The 16,827-nt window shown below is 38.3% G+C and overlaps 1 protein-coding gene across 13 annotated transcripts in view; it reads right to left on the bottom strand.

Annotated features, from left to right (window-relative positions):
* FRYL (FRY like transcription coactivator) overlaps positions 1 to 16,827 on the bottom strand; it is a 255,767-nt gene that overhangs the window by 174,932 nt on the left and 64,008 nt on the right. For 3 of the 13 annotated variants that reach the window (XM_082728344.1, XM_082728341.1, XM_082728351.1), the window contains exon 3: positions 12,973 to 13,110. The exons of 3 other annotated variants lie outside the window; for them this stretch is intronic. Coding sequence is in view for 4 of the 10 variants with exons in the window: in XM_082728340.1 (XP_082584466.1) it covers positions 9,828 to 10,029 (202 nt within the window). In the remaining 6 variants the exon portion in view is untranslated. Of the gene's footprint in view, positions 1 to 9,827; positions 10,209 to 11,426; positions 11,581 to 12,972; positions 13,111 to 16,827 lie in introns of those variants that run through there. 7 more of the 13 variants (XM_082728353.1, XM_082728343.1, XM_082728346.1 and 4 more) reach the window with 5 other exon arrangements.

The following is a 16,827-nucleotide window of genomic DNA, read 5'->3' as shown; positions in this document are numbered from 1 at the left end:
CTCGCCACCACCCCCCACCCTGTCCTATGTCCACCCGCCCCCTCCCGCCTGCAGAGCTGCAGCTCCCGGGGGTGGCCAGGACTGGAAGCCGAGCCCGAGGCTGTCTCAATCCAAAGGCTCCTGCTTGTATGTGGGTGGAGTTAACCCTTGGCCTGTTCGCTGTTTCCTGAACTCCTTTTACAGCAAACTATTTTTTGTTTAACTTTTCCGGTATATTCCTTTAGTTACATTTTAAACTTACATTCAGCTTTAGTAATCTGTACCTACTTTTACTGCCTTTGTTTTTAACCTCACCTTCACTGTTTCCTTAATGTCTTCTGATAGAGATTATTATGTATCATCTCATTCACCTTTCTATGCCTTTATTATTTCAGCAAATTTCCTCTAGTATTTATTTAGTTATATATTTTTCTTTCTATTTTTTAAAGATTTTATCTATTTGACAGACAGCACACGCAGGGGGAGCAGGAGAGGGAGAAGCAGGCTTCCTGCTGAGCAGAGAGCCCTATACAGGACTCAATCCCAGAACCCTGAGATCCTGACCTGAGCTGAAGGCAGGTCAACTGACTGAGCCCAACCGATTGAGCCACTCAGGCGACCCTATTTAATTTATATTTTTCTTTTATAGATTTTATTTACACATTTGATAGAGAGAGAAATCACAAGTAGGCAGAGAGAGAGAGGGAAGCAGGCTCCCCGCTGAGCAGGGAGCCCCGATGCAGGGCTCGATCCCAGGACCTGAAATCATGACCTGAGCCGAAGACAGAGGCTTAGTCCACTGAGCCACCCAGGTGCTCCAGTTATATATTTTTCTTCTCTACTCTGTTTCAACTATTTTATCCCAGATATAATACCTTCAACTGAGAGGAGGAATTGTAATATTTTAACAATATTTAATATTTCTATCATTGTACCAGTACATAATCAATTCTGTGATTAGGAAACAGCCCAGTAAATGGGGAGAGAGAGGAGGCTATTCCAGGGCCCCTTAAAAAGTGAGACAGAGGGGTGCCTGGATGGCTCAGTGGGTCAAGCCTCTGCCTTCAGCTCAGGTCATGATCCCAGGGTCCTGGGATTGAGTCCCACATCGGGCTCTCTGCTCAGCCAGAGATGGGGGTGTGGGATGGGGGGGGGGGGCATCCAATGTGGGCCTCAGTCCCGTCCTGAGATCAGGACCTCTGTCTGTCTCTCTGCATACTTGTGATCTCTCTCTCTGTCAAATAAACAAATAAAATCTTAAAAAAAAAAAAAAGTGAGACATGCATCTTTACTTCAGTTAAGTCTCTTGCAAGTCCTTTCTAAAGGCCAAGGAAGTAAAACTCTGACCCTAACCGAAGCCATACCTAACTATGCCAACTTAAAAAAAAATAAACATCCAAGTCACTTGAGGAGACGGTCTAAAATGATCTTTCTTATGAAGTGTTAGGCTCACTTTAACAACAACCAAGAGAGGGGCACCGGGATGGCTCAGTCAGTTAAGCGTCTGCCTTCAGCTCACTGAATCCCACATGGGACTTCTCCCTCTCCCTCTGCTGCTCCCTCTGCTTGGGCTCTCTTTCTCTCTCTTCCTCTGACAAATAAATAAAATCTTTAAAAAACAAACAAACAAACAAACAAACAAAAACAACCCAGACAGGGGCACCTGGGTGGCTCAGTCAGTTAAGCATCTGCCCTCGGCTCAGGTCCTGATCTCAGGAAGGGACCAAGGCCCTCGTTGGACTCCCTGCTCAGCAGGGAGCCTGCTTCTCCCTCTCCCTCTGCTATTCCCCCTGCTTGTGCGTGCTCTCTCTCTCTGACAAATAAATAAATAAAATCTTTAAAAATAAATAAATAATTTTTTTAAGAAATACCACCCAACCACAAGGAAGTACAAGGTCACACTGCTGTGCTGACTTCCAAAAACCTCTGTATCTGCATCGTGCAATCACTTGGCGGTGGTTATCTAGCGGAGCACACGCTATGGACAAAGAGAGCACAAGAAAAAGTGCAGCCGTTCCAGCTCCTGTGAACTGTCGTGTCGCCGTAAATCACAGGCTAAAGCTTTGGAATTAGGCACAGTAAAAGACTTGGATCCAAATTCCTAGAGTGTTTCCCAGTACGCAGTGATCCAGGCGTAAATGCTAGTTAGACACGATTCATCTACCTCCAGGTCAAAACTCCAAAACTTTTCGTAAGTAACGAAAGCCACCATGTACTCAACCATGTGTCGATTCTGCTGCCATTTTTTATCATCTCAAAAACAAAGCTACAAAAGAAGCTATCATTCAGACTGAGAGGGGAGGTTAACTGGCCAAGAGAAATGAAGTAACTTGTTCAAGGGCACGCAGCCAGTCACCGCGCCAGCTCAGCTCCATCTGGATCAAAGCCCACTCTGCTCCTTTCATGGTACCCCACTGCCCCTTTGCTATCGCTGCTGGGGGTCTTCCCAATAGCTCCGCCATGGGAATTCTCGAAGAGATGGAAAAGGCGCAAACAGAACACCCAATAAGGCTTCTATGTCCTCCCAATAATTACAGCCTGGGAAGTGCTCCCTGACTCTTCTGAAGTCAGGGATGCTGCTTGATTTCATGACACTATGAAAGCCCCCATGCTTTCAAATCCTACTTGTATAAGCAAGAAAAACTCCTGAGCTCCTTCCCATATTTACAGCAAGTTATCATGTGGGTCAGGCCAGAAATCCCGGAGCAGACGGATTAGCATTTGGAGCTCAGTTTCCTCCCAGACATTGCTTTGCCCACCATCCTTTTCATCACATTTGAATTCCAAACGAGTCTCCATCTCCTTGGGTCTGTTCTGTCTACAGGCAGAAGTGCCAGAAGAAAACCTCATCTCCGTGTTCCCCAGGATCTCCTCTAACCTCTCTACTAATGGTCCAGTCTCTGAGGAAGACTTCAATGGCTCTTTACCCATCTCATTCCCTTCTAACAAGAGATTGACCTGCCACGCTAGTCCTCTAGCCAATATAGGTTGTATCAGACAAAACTGAGCTGTTCTGGAGATACCTGACCACTGAGATCAGTTCTGTAAAAACAAAACTGGAAAGATCCCTTATTAAGGAAATCCAGTTAATAACAGCACCCCCTTTTCTTTACTAGCCATATATAGATAGCAGCCTTCAAAAGTCAGCCAAGAAGGGTGCCTGGTGGCTCAGTTCATGAAGCATCTGCTTTCGGCTCAGGTCATGATCCCAGGATCCTGGGACCGAGCCCTGCATTAGGCTCCCTGCTCATCGGGGGGCCTGCTTCTCCCTCTGCCTACTGCTCCCCACCCCTCGCCTTGGCTTGTGCTCTCTCTGACAAATAAATAAAATCTTAAAAAAAAAAAAAAGATAAATAAATAAAACTCAAACAAAAGGCATTTGGAATTTTATACTAAATGCTACATTCTGCTTTGTCCCTGCTAGTGAGCCGTGCTGAGTACTTCAAGAGAGGTATACCAGTGTACCATTTAAAAGTTTATTTTCCATCCCATGGAGTCATTAATGCTTTGTAATGAAATGGAATGGCATCCCAATGCATGCCTCTTAACTGCTTTTGTAAATGTCACGTGAAACGGCTCTTCACTTCATCAGCTTATGTAACCAGAGTGTTATAAAAATAATTATCAACTGCTCATTAAAGTGAAACACGGGGCCTCAAACAGTAATGCTTTATATTGAAATTAAAGTGTTTTCGTATTGAAATATAGCTCTTAATTAAAATGAAATCACTGGGAAAAAAAGATAGGCACTTTACTGGCAAAATTAAACTTGACAGATGCCCTCCCTCTTTTAAAAAAAAATAGTTTAAGGGCGCCTGGGTGGCTCAGTGGGTTAAAGCACCTGCCTTCAGCTCAGGTCATGATCCCAGGGTCCTTGGGATTGAGCCCCACCTTTGGCTCTCTGCTCAGCAGGAAGCCTGCTCCCCCCTCTCTCTGCCTGCCTCCTCTGCCTACTTGTGATCTCTGTCAAATAAATAAAATCTTTAAAAACTAACTAAATAAAAAATAATACTTTATAAATAAAGATTTGAAAACCTCAAACACTGCAGCGAGATGGAGTACAAGGAACAAATGCTTGACTTTAAAGCAAGGGCTGAGGCACCTGGGTGGCTCAGTGGGTTAAGCCTCTGCCTTCAGCTCAGGTCATGATCCCAGGGTCCTGACACTGAGCCCCGCATTGGCTCTCTGCTCAGCGGGGAGCCTGCTTCCTCCTCTCTCTGCCTGCCTCTCTGCCTACTTGTAATCTCTGTCTGTCAAATAAATAAATAAATAAATCTTTAAGGGGGAAAAAAAAAAAAAGCAAGGGCTACAACTTAGGAATCCTCAAATAATTCGCTTAAGCCTCTCTGAAGTTTTAAAACTTTGTATAACTACCTATCTCACAAGGTTTGCAAGAGGACTTAAGAGAACATTTTCTCATTCAACCAGTCATTTATTGAGCAACTATTATGTGCCATATCCTGGAGCACATCAGTCGGTAGAGTTTATGTTCAACTTCCTTTCTACTTGCGGTATATAGTGAATAGGTAGACAAAATTAAGCTATTGGTAAAACAAAACAAGAAAACAGTGCCCAGAATACAGAAGGTGCTCAAAAGTTTCTTCCATCCTTAACAGTGATATATACTCAGTTCCGTTCAATCATCTCTGTTCCTGGTGAATTATAAAATCAATCTTACAACGTATTTACACTCACTTATTCTTGCCTCCAAACAGAATGAACAACAACAAAATAAAGGTTGATTCCATCAGAATAAAAATAACCCACTCCTGGAGATGGAAGAGCTTTGCATGTGTCACAACAGAAGCCGGGGGAAACACACTGCCTTATTCTTAGGATCTGACTCATGACCATGCCTAATAGTCCCTGTTCTTCAGTGGTTGGACAACACTGTGGTATATTCTGAATCAGTGAAGGGCATCTTCTCCCCACCAACTTTTATGCCTGAAGATAGATATCATTTATGCCAATTCTACCAATATTTATCAGCGAAATCAGTCTTTGATCACATGGTTAGGACTCTACATCAAAAATATATGGCTAGTTAAGCATGTTATGAGTAAGATTACATACCATGAACAACTTGATTCCTTTTTCATCAAAGAAGTTGGGACAGAAACGATTTACTTCTTTTACAAAATCGCAACTTTACAGAACTATATACAGCACAGTTCCTTTACTATAAATTATAACTGTTAGCTAATCATCTAATCAAAAAGCTCCATTAAAGCTCTCTCTGCCTGCCTCCCCATCTACTTGTGATTTCTCTCTGTCAAATAAATAAATAAAAAATCTTTAAAAAAAAAAAAAAAAAAAAAAGCTGGATTCAGGGGAAACAAAGATCAATAGGTCCAATAAAAGTTTTATTTTAACTTGAAATATAAAATCCATAATTTATTCTCCAGCATTTGATATAGTGCCAGGTCCTTAAGATGAATTTGCTGATCACAGCACTGTCTGCCTTGCCTAAAGTCCAACCCATATACATTGCCTAAGATTTCCAATTTCAATTTCTTCAAAGTGGAAAGGGAAGTTGAAAGTATCTGAGGAAAAAACGCTTCCAATCTTATACACTTCTCTGACCAACCTGTAATTGAAACGCAATTTATTTTTTTCAGGAATTAATGTTCATGGAGTCTCACCCAACCAGTCTACCTTGTTTATACCAAAACAACCCCTTCTTTTCAGTCTCATACTTCACTGAATTACGTAATACCTAATTAAGTTACAGGATCACAATTACAAGCATAATTGGCATAAGCAGGTTTAGCTTAAAACACAGCCAAATCTTGGTAAGCCCACACAACTTAACCTGTTGGGTGCAAAAATGGTGGGAAAGGCTTTGGACAGTGTGCAGTGTACCACAGGCATCTGTTTAGATGTTTTACAGAGAAACAAAGGATTTCCAGCAAATCCAGTGAGTTGTTTGAGAATTTCTACAAAATTCTTAAAATATTAGATTAACTTAATATTTAGGAGGGAAAATGAAAAAGTTGATCAAAAGCAAAGAAAAATGTTCAAAATGTCAATCCTGGAAATACCTCAAAATTCTACACATATTTTTGTTAAGGAAACCCTATGCATCTATGAACACTTCTGGAGTTACAAGTAGCAAGTAAATTTCTGTATATTGCAGACTAGCTTATTCTCAATTGATTCTCTCACAAAGTATAGTGTTATCTATCCATATTACAACCTTGTCTAACATTCCTTAGAAATCACACCTTCCACTTTGAATTAGCAAGTAAACAATTTGGCAACTGATCCAAGTACAAAGCTATGAGATGTCACACTAGTTTCTCTGTAAAAGCATAGTTTGTTCTTGGCATTAGTGATATGAAATCTTTTCATAGTCTTGATTTCTCCTTTCACTGCATGAACAAAACTGTAACACCCTTTAGAAGAACTATGTACCCAGTCATATTTGCAGAACAGTCATATTTGCATGACTTCTGGCTAAACTACTGTATTATCTCTATCCCAGAACCACCAGTAAACAGGAAATAAAATTCACTCAAGCTGAGTTCCAAGCAACCTATTTGCACACTGCTGTGAATCATGTGTGTCTTATTCTTTTATTTATATTTTTTTATTAACATATAATGTATCATTAGACCCAGGGGTACAGGTCTGCGAATTGCCAGCATGTGTGTCTTATTCTTATGTACGATATAAATTTATTATCAAATCTTGAGATGCAAGAAAAGGAACTGATCAGTAAATTTAAATTCAAGAACCAGGGGTGCCTGGGTGGCTCAGTGGGTTAAGCCGCTGCCTTCGGCTCAGGTCATGATCTCAGGGTCCTGGGATCGAGCCCCACATCGGGCTCTCTGCTCAGCAGGGGGCCTGCTTCCCTTCCTCTCTCTGTGATCTCTTCCCTTCCTCTCTCCTACTGTGATCTCTCTCTGTCAAATAAATAAATAAAATCTTAAAGAAAAAAAAATTTAAAAAAAAAATTTAAATTCAAGAACCAAACATTTTAAGACCGAGTCCCTGTGCAGAAATTGCCAAAGAAGTCCTGTCAATTAATTTCAACTCACTCCATGAAGCTAAATTTTATTCTTGAAGACAAAAACCAAGCAAGAGTTCTGCAAAGAACTCGCAGCCTCTGAATTTTCAGACAATAGATTTTTCAGTACTCTATGATTCTGCTTTGCTTTGACCGTGATTAGTAAAAAGATACTACAGAGGGGCACCTGGGTGGCTCAGTGCGTTAAGCCTCTGCCTTCAGCTCAGGTCATGATCTCAGGGTCCTAGGATGGAACCCCACATCGGGCTCTCTGCTCAGCGGGGAGCCTGCTTCCCCCTCTCTCTCTGCCTGCCTCTCTGCCTACTTGTGATCTCTGTCTGTCAAATAAATAAATAAAATCTTAAAAAAAAAAAAAGATACTACAGAAAATTCTTAATCATTAATTTGAGTGTTTATTTTCAAATTCACATAAATTACACATCTGTAACACTTTTTTTTTTTTTTTGAGAGTGAGAGCATCACGCACAAGTGGTGGGGAGGGGCCGAGGAAGAGGGAAAGAGAATCTCAAGCAGGCTCCATGCTCAGCACAGAGCCCGATGTAGGGCCTGATCTCTGGTCACTGAGATCATGACCCGAGCCGACATCAAGACTCAGACGTTTAACCGACTGAGCTGCCTAGTCGCCTCTAATGATCACACTTCATAATTTGCATGCTTTGTTCAAAAATGTGTAAGACAGTCTTTAAACTAAAAAAAGAGTCATATTAAACTAATGGGCATGGCACATTCCATTTCAGCATCAGGTCTAACCATACTGTTCATGGCACAGTAAAGAAAATCAAATGGTTCAAGAGGAAAACTTAAAGGAAAGGTAAATTTTAATAACTTAAATAACTACACATATAAATATATTAGTATGTTTCACATACGCATACACTACTGAACACAGAACTAGGGGCTGAACAATTCACAGATTTTTTAATTTTAATTAAGACACACTAACCCATCAGTGGCCTTGCCTTCACTTCATCCACCCAATTAAGTCAAAAGCATGAAAAATGACTTCTTACCAGTACACTGTAAATGCCAACATATATTTCTTCTTAAACCTTAAAAGCTCCTCCTCCTTTCTTTTAATTGGATATTTTTAAAACAAAATATATGGATTCTCAGAAATATCACCTATGTTTTAAACTGACAAGAGATAGTGTTAGGGAGAATATAAAAAAGAAATAGGGAAACGCCCTGCCCCGGGGAGCTTACATGAAGAAATTTTTGAAAGGTTACTTGGCATTGTCTGTAAAAACTTAAAATACAGATAGAGGGGTGTCTGGGTGGCTCAGTGGGTTAAGACTCTGCCTTCAGCTCAGATCATGATCACAGGGTCATGGGATCGAGCCCCGCACTGGGCTCTCTCTTCGGGGGATAAGCCTGCTTCCTCCTCTCTCTCTGCCTGCCTCTCTCTCTGCCTACTTGAGAAATCTCTCTCTCTCTCTCTGTCAAATAAATAAATAAAATCTTTAAAAAATGCAGATAGAAATTTCTACTGAGAAGTAATCACACAAAAGTATAAAGTGATACACCAAGGGACATTTACTACATAACTTTTTTTAATAACTAAAAATTAAAATCATCCTAAATGTTCATCAATAAGACACTGATTGAATATATTATTATAACCACACAATGGAGAGCATTTTAAGTGAGACATATTTATGCCGTATTAAATGAAAAAGCAAGTATAAGAATAGTTAGGAGAGTAAATCCCATTATTAAATTCTATAAGTAAAAATGTGTATGCACATATTAAAATATGCACAGAAAACAACTATAAAAATATGTATCACACTTGCAGAGGGTTTACAGGAACTCTCCTCTTTCTACTAAATATTACATTAATTTATATGAGCCCATATTTATTCCCTAAGATTACAAAGCTCATACTTAATGCAGAACATTTTAACATTTTGAAATGTTTAAGTCAAAAATGTAAAAACTTAAAGCATTTTTCCATCTTCTTCCTAAATGATTTTCCTGTCTTTTAATATTTTCTAGTTACTATACGCAAAACTGATTTTTCTCCTAATACATAATAACTGTCATCCTCTCAGACTTTAAAAGGTGTTATATTCAATTTTGCAAGACTATAGGAAACAAAGGCACAATGAAACAAAATAATAATTATATTCAAAGATGTGACTTTATTGATATTTTACCCCAATTATTTATCTTCAGAACAAAAGAATGGGATGGGATATATTTTTAAAACAAAATTTAAGTGGATTCTATAATGATAGATAAAACTCGTATCTTGGGATGCCTGGGTGGCTCAGTTGGTTGAGCAGCTGCCTTCGGCTCGGGTCATGACCCCACCGTCCTGGGATCGAGTCCCACATCAGGCTCCTTGCTCGGCAGGGAGCCTGCTTCTCCCTCTGCCTCTGCCTGCCATTCTGTCTGCCTGTGCTCGCTCTCTCCCCCTCGCTCTCTGATAAATAAATAAAATCTTTAAAAAAAAAATAAAAAAAACTCGTATCTTAATTTTCATTTATATATCTCATAGGTTGTACCAATAACATTTTTTCAGTAAGTATAACACTCGTTCATCAAAATATTTTCCAAAGATCACCAAACTTTTTCTATTATTAATAGCTTTAATCTTGATTTATGGCATCAATATTTCTCCATCTAAACTCAAAACAACAATTTTGATACTAAAAAAAATTTAGATCAAATACACCTCTACTATATTAAACATTTTTACTATTTATACTAGATTTTCAAAATAAAGATGTATGCTCACTAGACTTCATCCTTGTAAAAATAATTTTACTTTCCTAAAATATTTTAAAGAATTGAAAAGAATGCATCTTTACTTTACCCAGTTGCTGATGTGGGTGTCTGTCATAATTACTGTGGCAGAAATGGATTCCATCTTTCTCATCTATGATCTTCTCTGATGAAAGCCAACTAAGACGTCTCATCTTAAGTAATCTTGGAGAGCTTTCCGGAAAACTATCTCTAGTATCCAAAACCACATCTCCCGGAAGAATGGGAGGAACGACTCTCTTTAAAAAATCCATTTTAAGGTTCTTCTGTATTACTAGACCACAAGCACATGGAAAGATGTTTGCACCAACTTCCTGATGAGAAGGTCAGTTACACTATTTGTGTCAAAGAGCAAAGAAACGTCACGTGAACTTAGGTGGTGCCGAACGCCAGCAGGTCAACCACCAGCTGTTCCAAAGCTGATTTTTAAGACATTTGCTGTTCGCACTGATAACAAACCAGACAGCTCTAGCCCATGAAACCGCACTTCGTTCATACACAGCCATACACGTACGGGTACAATGGGTGTTAACAGCAATATGGAGACTATAAAATGCCTAGCATCTGCTTGGTTTAACATTTAGACTTTGAAAATCTAAGCTGGGATAATGTTAAGACAAATTTACTTTACTTTGGGGCGTGTCTTACTTTTTTTTTTTTTCATGTCTTACTTTTAAAGAAACTTACAACTGAAGTGCAAAACAGTAACTTGTATTCAAAAGATAATTCTTATCATTCTGAAAACTGAGACCTCAGAAACATCAAGTTTTATGGGAGATTAAAAGCAGTAATTTAAAACTTTATACTGTATTACGAACCTTCCAAGGTACTTTTAAACACAAAAAGAACTCATTGCAGTCAATGGTGATTATCGATCGTACCAATGAAAACTTTGGCGTGAATTATCAAAAAGGATTGATAATTTAAAAATATATGGCCTAAAGAATGCAAAATTGAAGAATTTAAAGTATAAATATTTAGTTCTATAAATCCAGTAATCAACCTTACATAATTTAATTTCAAATAACTGAGCATTCTACTAAATATTTTGAAATAACAAAAGCAGCTGATCCTACTGCCTTACTGTAGTCCAGAAGCCGGACAAAATATGTCAGTGAAGTGTGCCTACATGAGACTTTGAGAACTGAAATTAGTACCTCCTTTTCTCCTTTTCTTTGCCTGCCCTCTGGTGGGGGTACAAAGTGAGCAAGAAGTAAGTAAATAGAAGGATCACGTAAGACAGAAACTCCCTATGTAACCAAATTTATAACTTTGAAGGATATACATTTTAATAATAATTTTTTTAAATCTGATTCACTCAGTGAGTGAGCACAATCTCATTCTAATACTCAAACAAAGAAAATAATTTACATTATTTTAAAAGATGGAGCATAAAAGTTTATATAGCTATCAGGAAATATTGCAATATAAAGGGGTGCCTGGCTGGCTCAGTCGGTTAAGCGTCTGTCTATGATCTCTGGGCCCTAGGATCAAACCCCAGATGGGGCCCCCAGCCCAGCAGAGAGCTTGCTTCTCCCTCCCCCTCTGCCACTTCCCCTGCTTGTATGCTCTTTCGCTCTCTCTCTCGTTCTATCGCAAATAAATAAAATCTTAAAAGAAAAATCTTTTAAAAATCTAAAAAGAGGGGCACCTGGGGAGCTCAGTGGGTTAAAGCCTCTGCCTTCGGCTCAGGTCGTGGTCCCGGGGTCCTGGGATCGAGTCCCACATCGGGCTCTCTGCTTGGCAGGGAGCCTGCTTCCTCCTCTCTCTGCCTGCCTCTCTGCCTACTTGTGATCTCTGTCTGTCAAATAAATAGATAAAAATATTTTAAAAATAAATAAAAAAGAAAAATCTAAAAAGAAACAAAAATCTTTAAAAAAAAAGAAAAATTCAGAACTTTTGGTTCTAAATTGCTGAGTGTTTAATCATTATTCTACCACATTGTGAAGTCAACTATTTTTTCTTTCATTCATTTAAAAGATATTAATTGAAGGTCCTCTACATGTAAAGCAGCAATATATTATTAAGGTTCAGGGAAAATTAAGAGGATTTATTAATACGTATCCTGTGTCCGGGAATCCTATAGTAAAAATGAAGGATAAACAAGGAAAACAAATGAAAGACTTAAATTTCTTACCCTAAAGCAGGACCGTACTTACTAGAAAACAATGTTGACTTTCAAAAAATACTCCTAAGAAATGGATGTTCTCTTAACCCCTGAGCATGAAAGGATAAAAACTCCTATCTGAACAGCCTATTCCCCACACACAGAAAAAAACAACTGGTTAGAACCGTAATCGGTACGTCTGAAGAGCTGAGAAGCTACTGCTGTGTCTTCCGGGGTCTTTCCCTCTACTTCTCAGTAGATAGGATCACATATTCTTTCCAACTTCGGTTTGTGGTTCTCTTGAGGTCCCGTTATAGGTCTCCCTTATCTTATGGAGCCCAGAAACAGTGGTTTATAACACAGGCTGATAATGGAGGGCAAGTTCCTTTCTTTGTTCATGATATACAAGATAACCGCCTGTGTCTCTATGAACCCCACTTTCTCAACTGCACTTTCAACTGGCGAAGGAAAAGGCAAGGATTAGGTGTTACAGAAGAAGTCACAAGATTTTTCTCAGATTTCTCTTTCCACAGATGTTTGCTGAGCACCTTCTACAATGGCCTGTGCAATGTACAAGGGCACTGAAAATATGTCTCTGCTCCCAAGGAGCTTACGATTTATTTAGGAAGGGAAAGAAACTCTCACAACTACAGTTCTTCCTGTGGGCTTGGCCAAGGCTTTGTTAAACCAGCATTGTGGTTTGATTTCCTCTGCCTAATCTGCTTCCTAACCTCCCCTCTTGGCAGGTGTTGATCCCTAACGAACATCCTGGAAGCCAGACTTTTTCAACATCAGCTTTAAAAGGACCCACCCTGAGACATACAGTATGGGGAAAGCACAGCATTTCAGGGACACTCCAGTGACAAGACTGTGCCCATCACTAGCTAAATCTATGAGGAAAGGCCATGAAGTCTCGTTGCTTGTTGATATTTCTAAGATCTTGGGTTGATGATCACAGCTTCCAACTCCTGGTACAGGAGTCAGGATTAAAAAATTATACTAGAAGTCAGTCACTCACATCCAGCATTTAAAAATCTTTTTAGACTGCACAGTCATTATTCAGTCTTTAGAATATTTATTATCATCTTACCGGAGAACTCAAGACAGTAATTTCTCGGTGGTAACTTGAATCATCTAATCCTGACTGTGGTGGGACTCTTGAGCAGTAGTTCTGAGAGTTAAGCATTTAGGTGTTAATCATCCAAGATTCAAATAAATGGCTTCAGTTCTAAAGGGAAACAAAATATAAGATTTACACATAAGATACATTTCTAAGTACGTTTGTGGTGCTTATAGCTGTCTTTCCTTCTGAACAGATGATAAGGGAGAGTCACTGAGTGCTGTCAGTCATCTTTAATACTGCTGCACTGTATTTTTTCTAAATCTGTTATTACGAAAAAACTCAAACCAATTCAAAATTATTGAGAATAGTATAATGACCCCCACTGTTATGAACTCCTAGCAAACCATATTTCACTGATACCTCCACCCACCCCTCAACCCCTTAGCCCACCAATCTGGATTATCCTGAAGCAAATTCCTGACATGGTACCACTGCATCTGTAGATAATTCTATACGCCATCTCTTTAAGGTACAAATTTACTTTTTAAACATAAGCCAATTATGATAATATCTACAATTAACTAATTATAATTTATAACATCAAATACCAATCAGTGCTCAAATTTCCCCAACTGTATCAGAGTATTTTTTTTAAGTTCGTTCTAATCCAGATCTAAACAAAATCCATATAGGCAATTGTTACTGGGTCTCTTAAATCCGTTTTAATCTACAGTTTCCCCTCTTCCTTTCTTTTCTTCACAGGGACAAGTAATGCTTTTACTAGCCAATGCTTGAACTAACATGTCAATACCTTCATTATACAATAGAATAAACAAATTTGCAAAGTAGTTGATATACCCATGAGGTATTTACTTCATTTACAGAAAAGTTATGGGATACATATTTTTTGAAGTCCTATTATATTAACTGATGGAGTTATGGGTTATAAGTTATTATACCACATCTAAAACAATTGGATGGGGGAGCCTGGGTGGCTCAGGGGATTAAAGCCTCTGCCTTCGGCTCAGGTCATGATCCCAGGGTCCTGGAATCAAGCCCCGCATCAGGCTCTCTGCTCAGCAGGGAGCCTGCTTCCCCCTCTCTCTCTCCCTGCCTCTCTGCCTACTTGTGATCTCTGTCTGTCAAATAAATAAATAAAATCTTTAATAAATAAATAAATAAAACAAATGGATAGTTACTAAGAATAAAACCAATGAATACAGAGAGTTATCTTTTTACTATACATAAGAACTCAGGTAATTGTACATATTCCATGTTTTTAATACCACTGAAAGTCTTGGCATTTTTCAATAGCTAAATAGGCCACATTTTAAAACTGGCATTGAATATTCAAATTAACTTCATTTGAAATCATAACCGGTTTTTTACTACTTTTTTTCTGTTTAATGAATTTAATCTCCAACCCAAGAGAAAGGACTAACTACTCTCTGAAATATTAATTTTGAACTTAACCTTAATTTAAAATTCCCTTAGCCAAGTTAGAAAAATATGATATTCTATTTGCTGACAGGCATAACTGATTAAATCATGATTAAAACCAAACCTTCGAAGCCAAAGAACTTATAAATATGAATATTTTGACTGCCCCACCAAGTTATTTCTGAATCTGTAAACAAAACGATATCCGCAATTCTACCATAATTCTTGATACTGTTTTATCATCTTAGGTCATGGAATCATTTCTTCCTCAAAGCAAATAAAGCTTATATGACAAAGAGCCCGTCTTTCCTGTCTATATTGGGTAGTACAGTCACAGAATAGTCTGTATTTAATGAAATTTAAACTTTCACTTCCTCTTCTAGGACAAATCACAAAACCAATTACTCCTAGAGTACAAAGCAGTTTTAGGAATACTATAACTTCAAAGAGGACCGATTTGTACCAGGATGCCCAGGTCTCTCATTGTGCTTCTGTTTTGAATTTCTTGTTCAGACACAGCAAAAGCTAATGCCATGCTTTTTATAAAAATGTGTTTTCTCTTCTTGTAACCATATTGTCAGAGCACTGTGTCATTTCAAGACTTCCCAATCTGTCTAGAATTTTCAATGACTACTTAACGATACAAAACCTTCCTATTTCCAACTTCCACTTTTGATCAAATAAACATAGGTCTTTGGTTACCTTGGGAAATGGTTGGTTTACACCTCTCTGGCATTCATGATGGGTTATAGTCATTTTTAGCAGGGTTGGGTTTTATTGTTTTCCTTTTGGTTTGGGGTTTCTTTCTGCATGTCAATTGTCCTCTCCATCTTGTGTCCATATATATTCACTTAACATGGGACTCATTTTAACTCTCCTTTCACTTGATTAATTTGGAGAATATTTTATCTACAAAAAGAGTCATTTCTATTACTACTTTGATAATACTACTTTTGACATGGTTAAGGTCAAACAGGTTGTAACTGAGGTCCTGGTGTACATGTAATCAATGCTATAGTTTCTTATTTTAAGAAAAAAGTCATATAAACAAGAGTGACCTGCAGAGGTCAGTTGGTATTGGGCAACACTGAAGAAACTGTAAATAGTCAACCAGCACAAGCTTTGAGGAGTAAGGCTTTAAACATGCAGCAAGAAAAATGGTCTAGAAGCGTCCATGTGCAATAAATAAAGAGAACAGTGGCCCAGCTCTGGTGCTCGGGAGGATCTCAGGTCAAATGAAGTCCTCCAAGGACAGCCTTGTTTCACTTCAGCCCAAAAGTAAAAGAGAAAGTTGAATGGGTGTTCAGATAGCACATTAACCTCATTTCCTTTCTGAACAGGATTACTAGAATTATAAAGAACAGAAATCTATAAATTTAATGTATCTTAATTGTAGGAAGACACTTGAAGTATAGGTCTACAATTTACAATGATACAGAAAACAATGTCAGGCAAACAGAGCAAAAATTAAGAGTAAATGAATCTCAGGGATGTTCATTATAATATTCTTAATGCTTGTCTATATACTTCATAATTCCAAAAGGAGAACAAGGCAGTTATGGCGTCTAGCACAAAGTAGAAAGAAAAGAAAAGAAAAACTTAATTATTACATAACTGATGAGAAGGCTGCTTCATAAAGAAATGGAAATCCCTGCTTACTGTGTTTTTAAGGAAAAAGCTGTTAGAAAATGCCATAGAATGGTTATCCCACTAGGTGAAATAATTAACTTCAAGGATTCTAACTCAAAACTCTAAATTTGACTTCTGGATGTATTTGATACTTACACGGTTGACCTTGAACAACATGGGGTTAAGAGTGCTGACTTACGCACAGTCAAAAAGCTGCTTAGACTTTGACTCCCCAAAAACTAAACTGCTTAACTTCCTGTCAACCATTGACAGGAAGCCTTACCAATAACAAACAGTTGCTTAACACATATTTTGTAGGTTGTATGTGCTATATACTATATTCTTACAATAAGGAGAAAAATGTTCAGAAAATCATAAGAAAAAAGACATACTGCATTTATTCACAAAAATCATGTCTACGTAGACTGGCACACTTGCAAACCCATGATGTTCAAGGGTCAACTGTGCTTGAATACTAAAATATGTAGGGACTAGAAATTCATTATATTTCAACTAAAGAAAGAAACCAGATTGCAAGATATGTAATCTAGGAGGGCAAATTCCTGCCCTTCTATTAAAATTATTCTGGGAATCTCACAAGGCCTGTTAAAATGATGCAAAAGACCAAAATGATTCAAATGTTCTGACAGCCTTTTAGAATAAGGATGTGATCGTTTTCAAATAAATTTAGAATAATCACAGCTCCTATTCACAGTAGCAAAATAATTTGGAAAAATATAAAATCCAGTAATTTTTTTAATCTGCCAAAAATTTTATAAAGTATGAGAAATCTATTCACATAAAATCAAGTAC

This window comes from Mustela nivalis (genome assembly GCF_964662115.1).
Source record: "Mustela nivalis genome assembly, chromosome: 4".
NCBI lineage: Eukaryota > Metazoa > Chordata > Mammalia > Carnivora > Mustelidae > Mustela > Mustela nivalis.
Note: the sequence above shows the minus strand (reverse complement) of the source record. Positions and strands in the feature narration are given on the sequence as shown.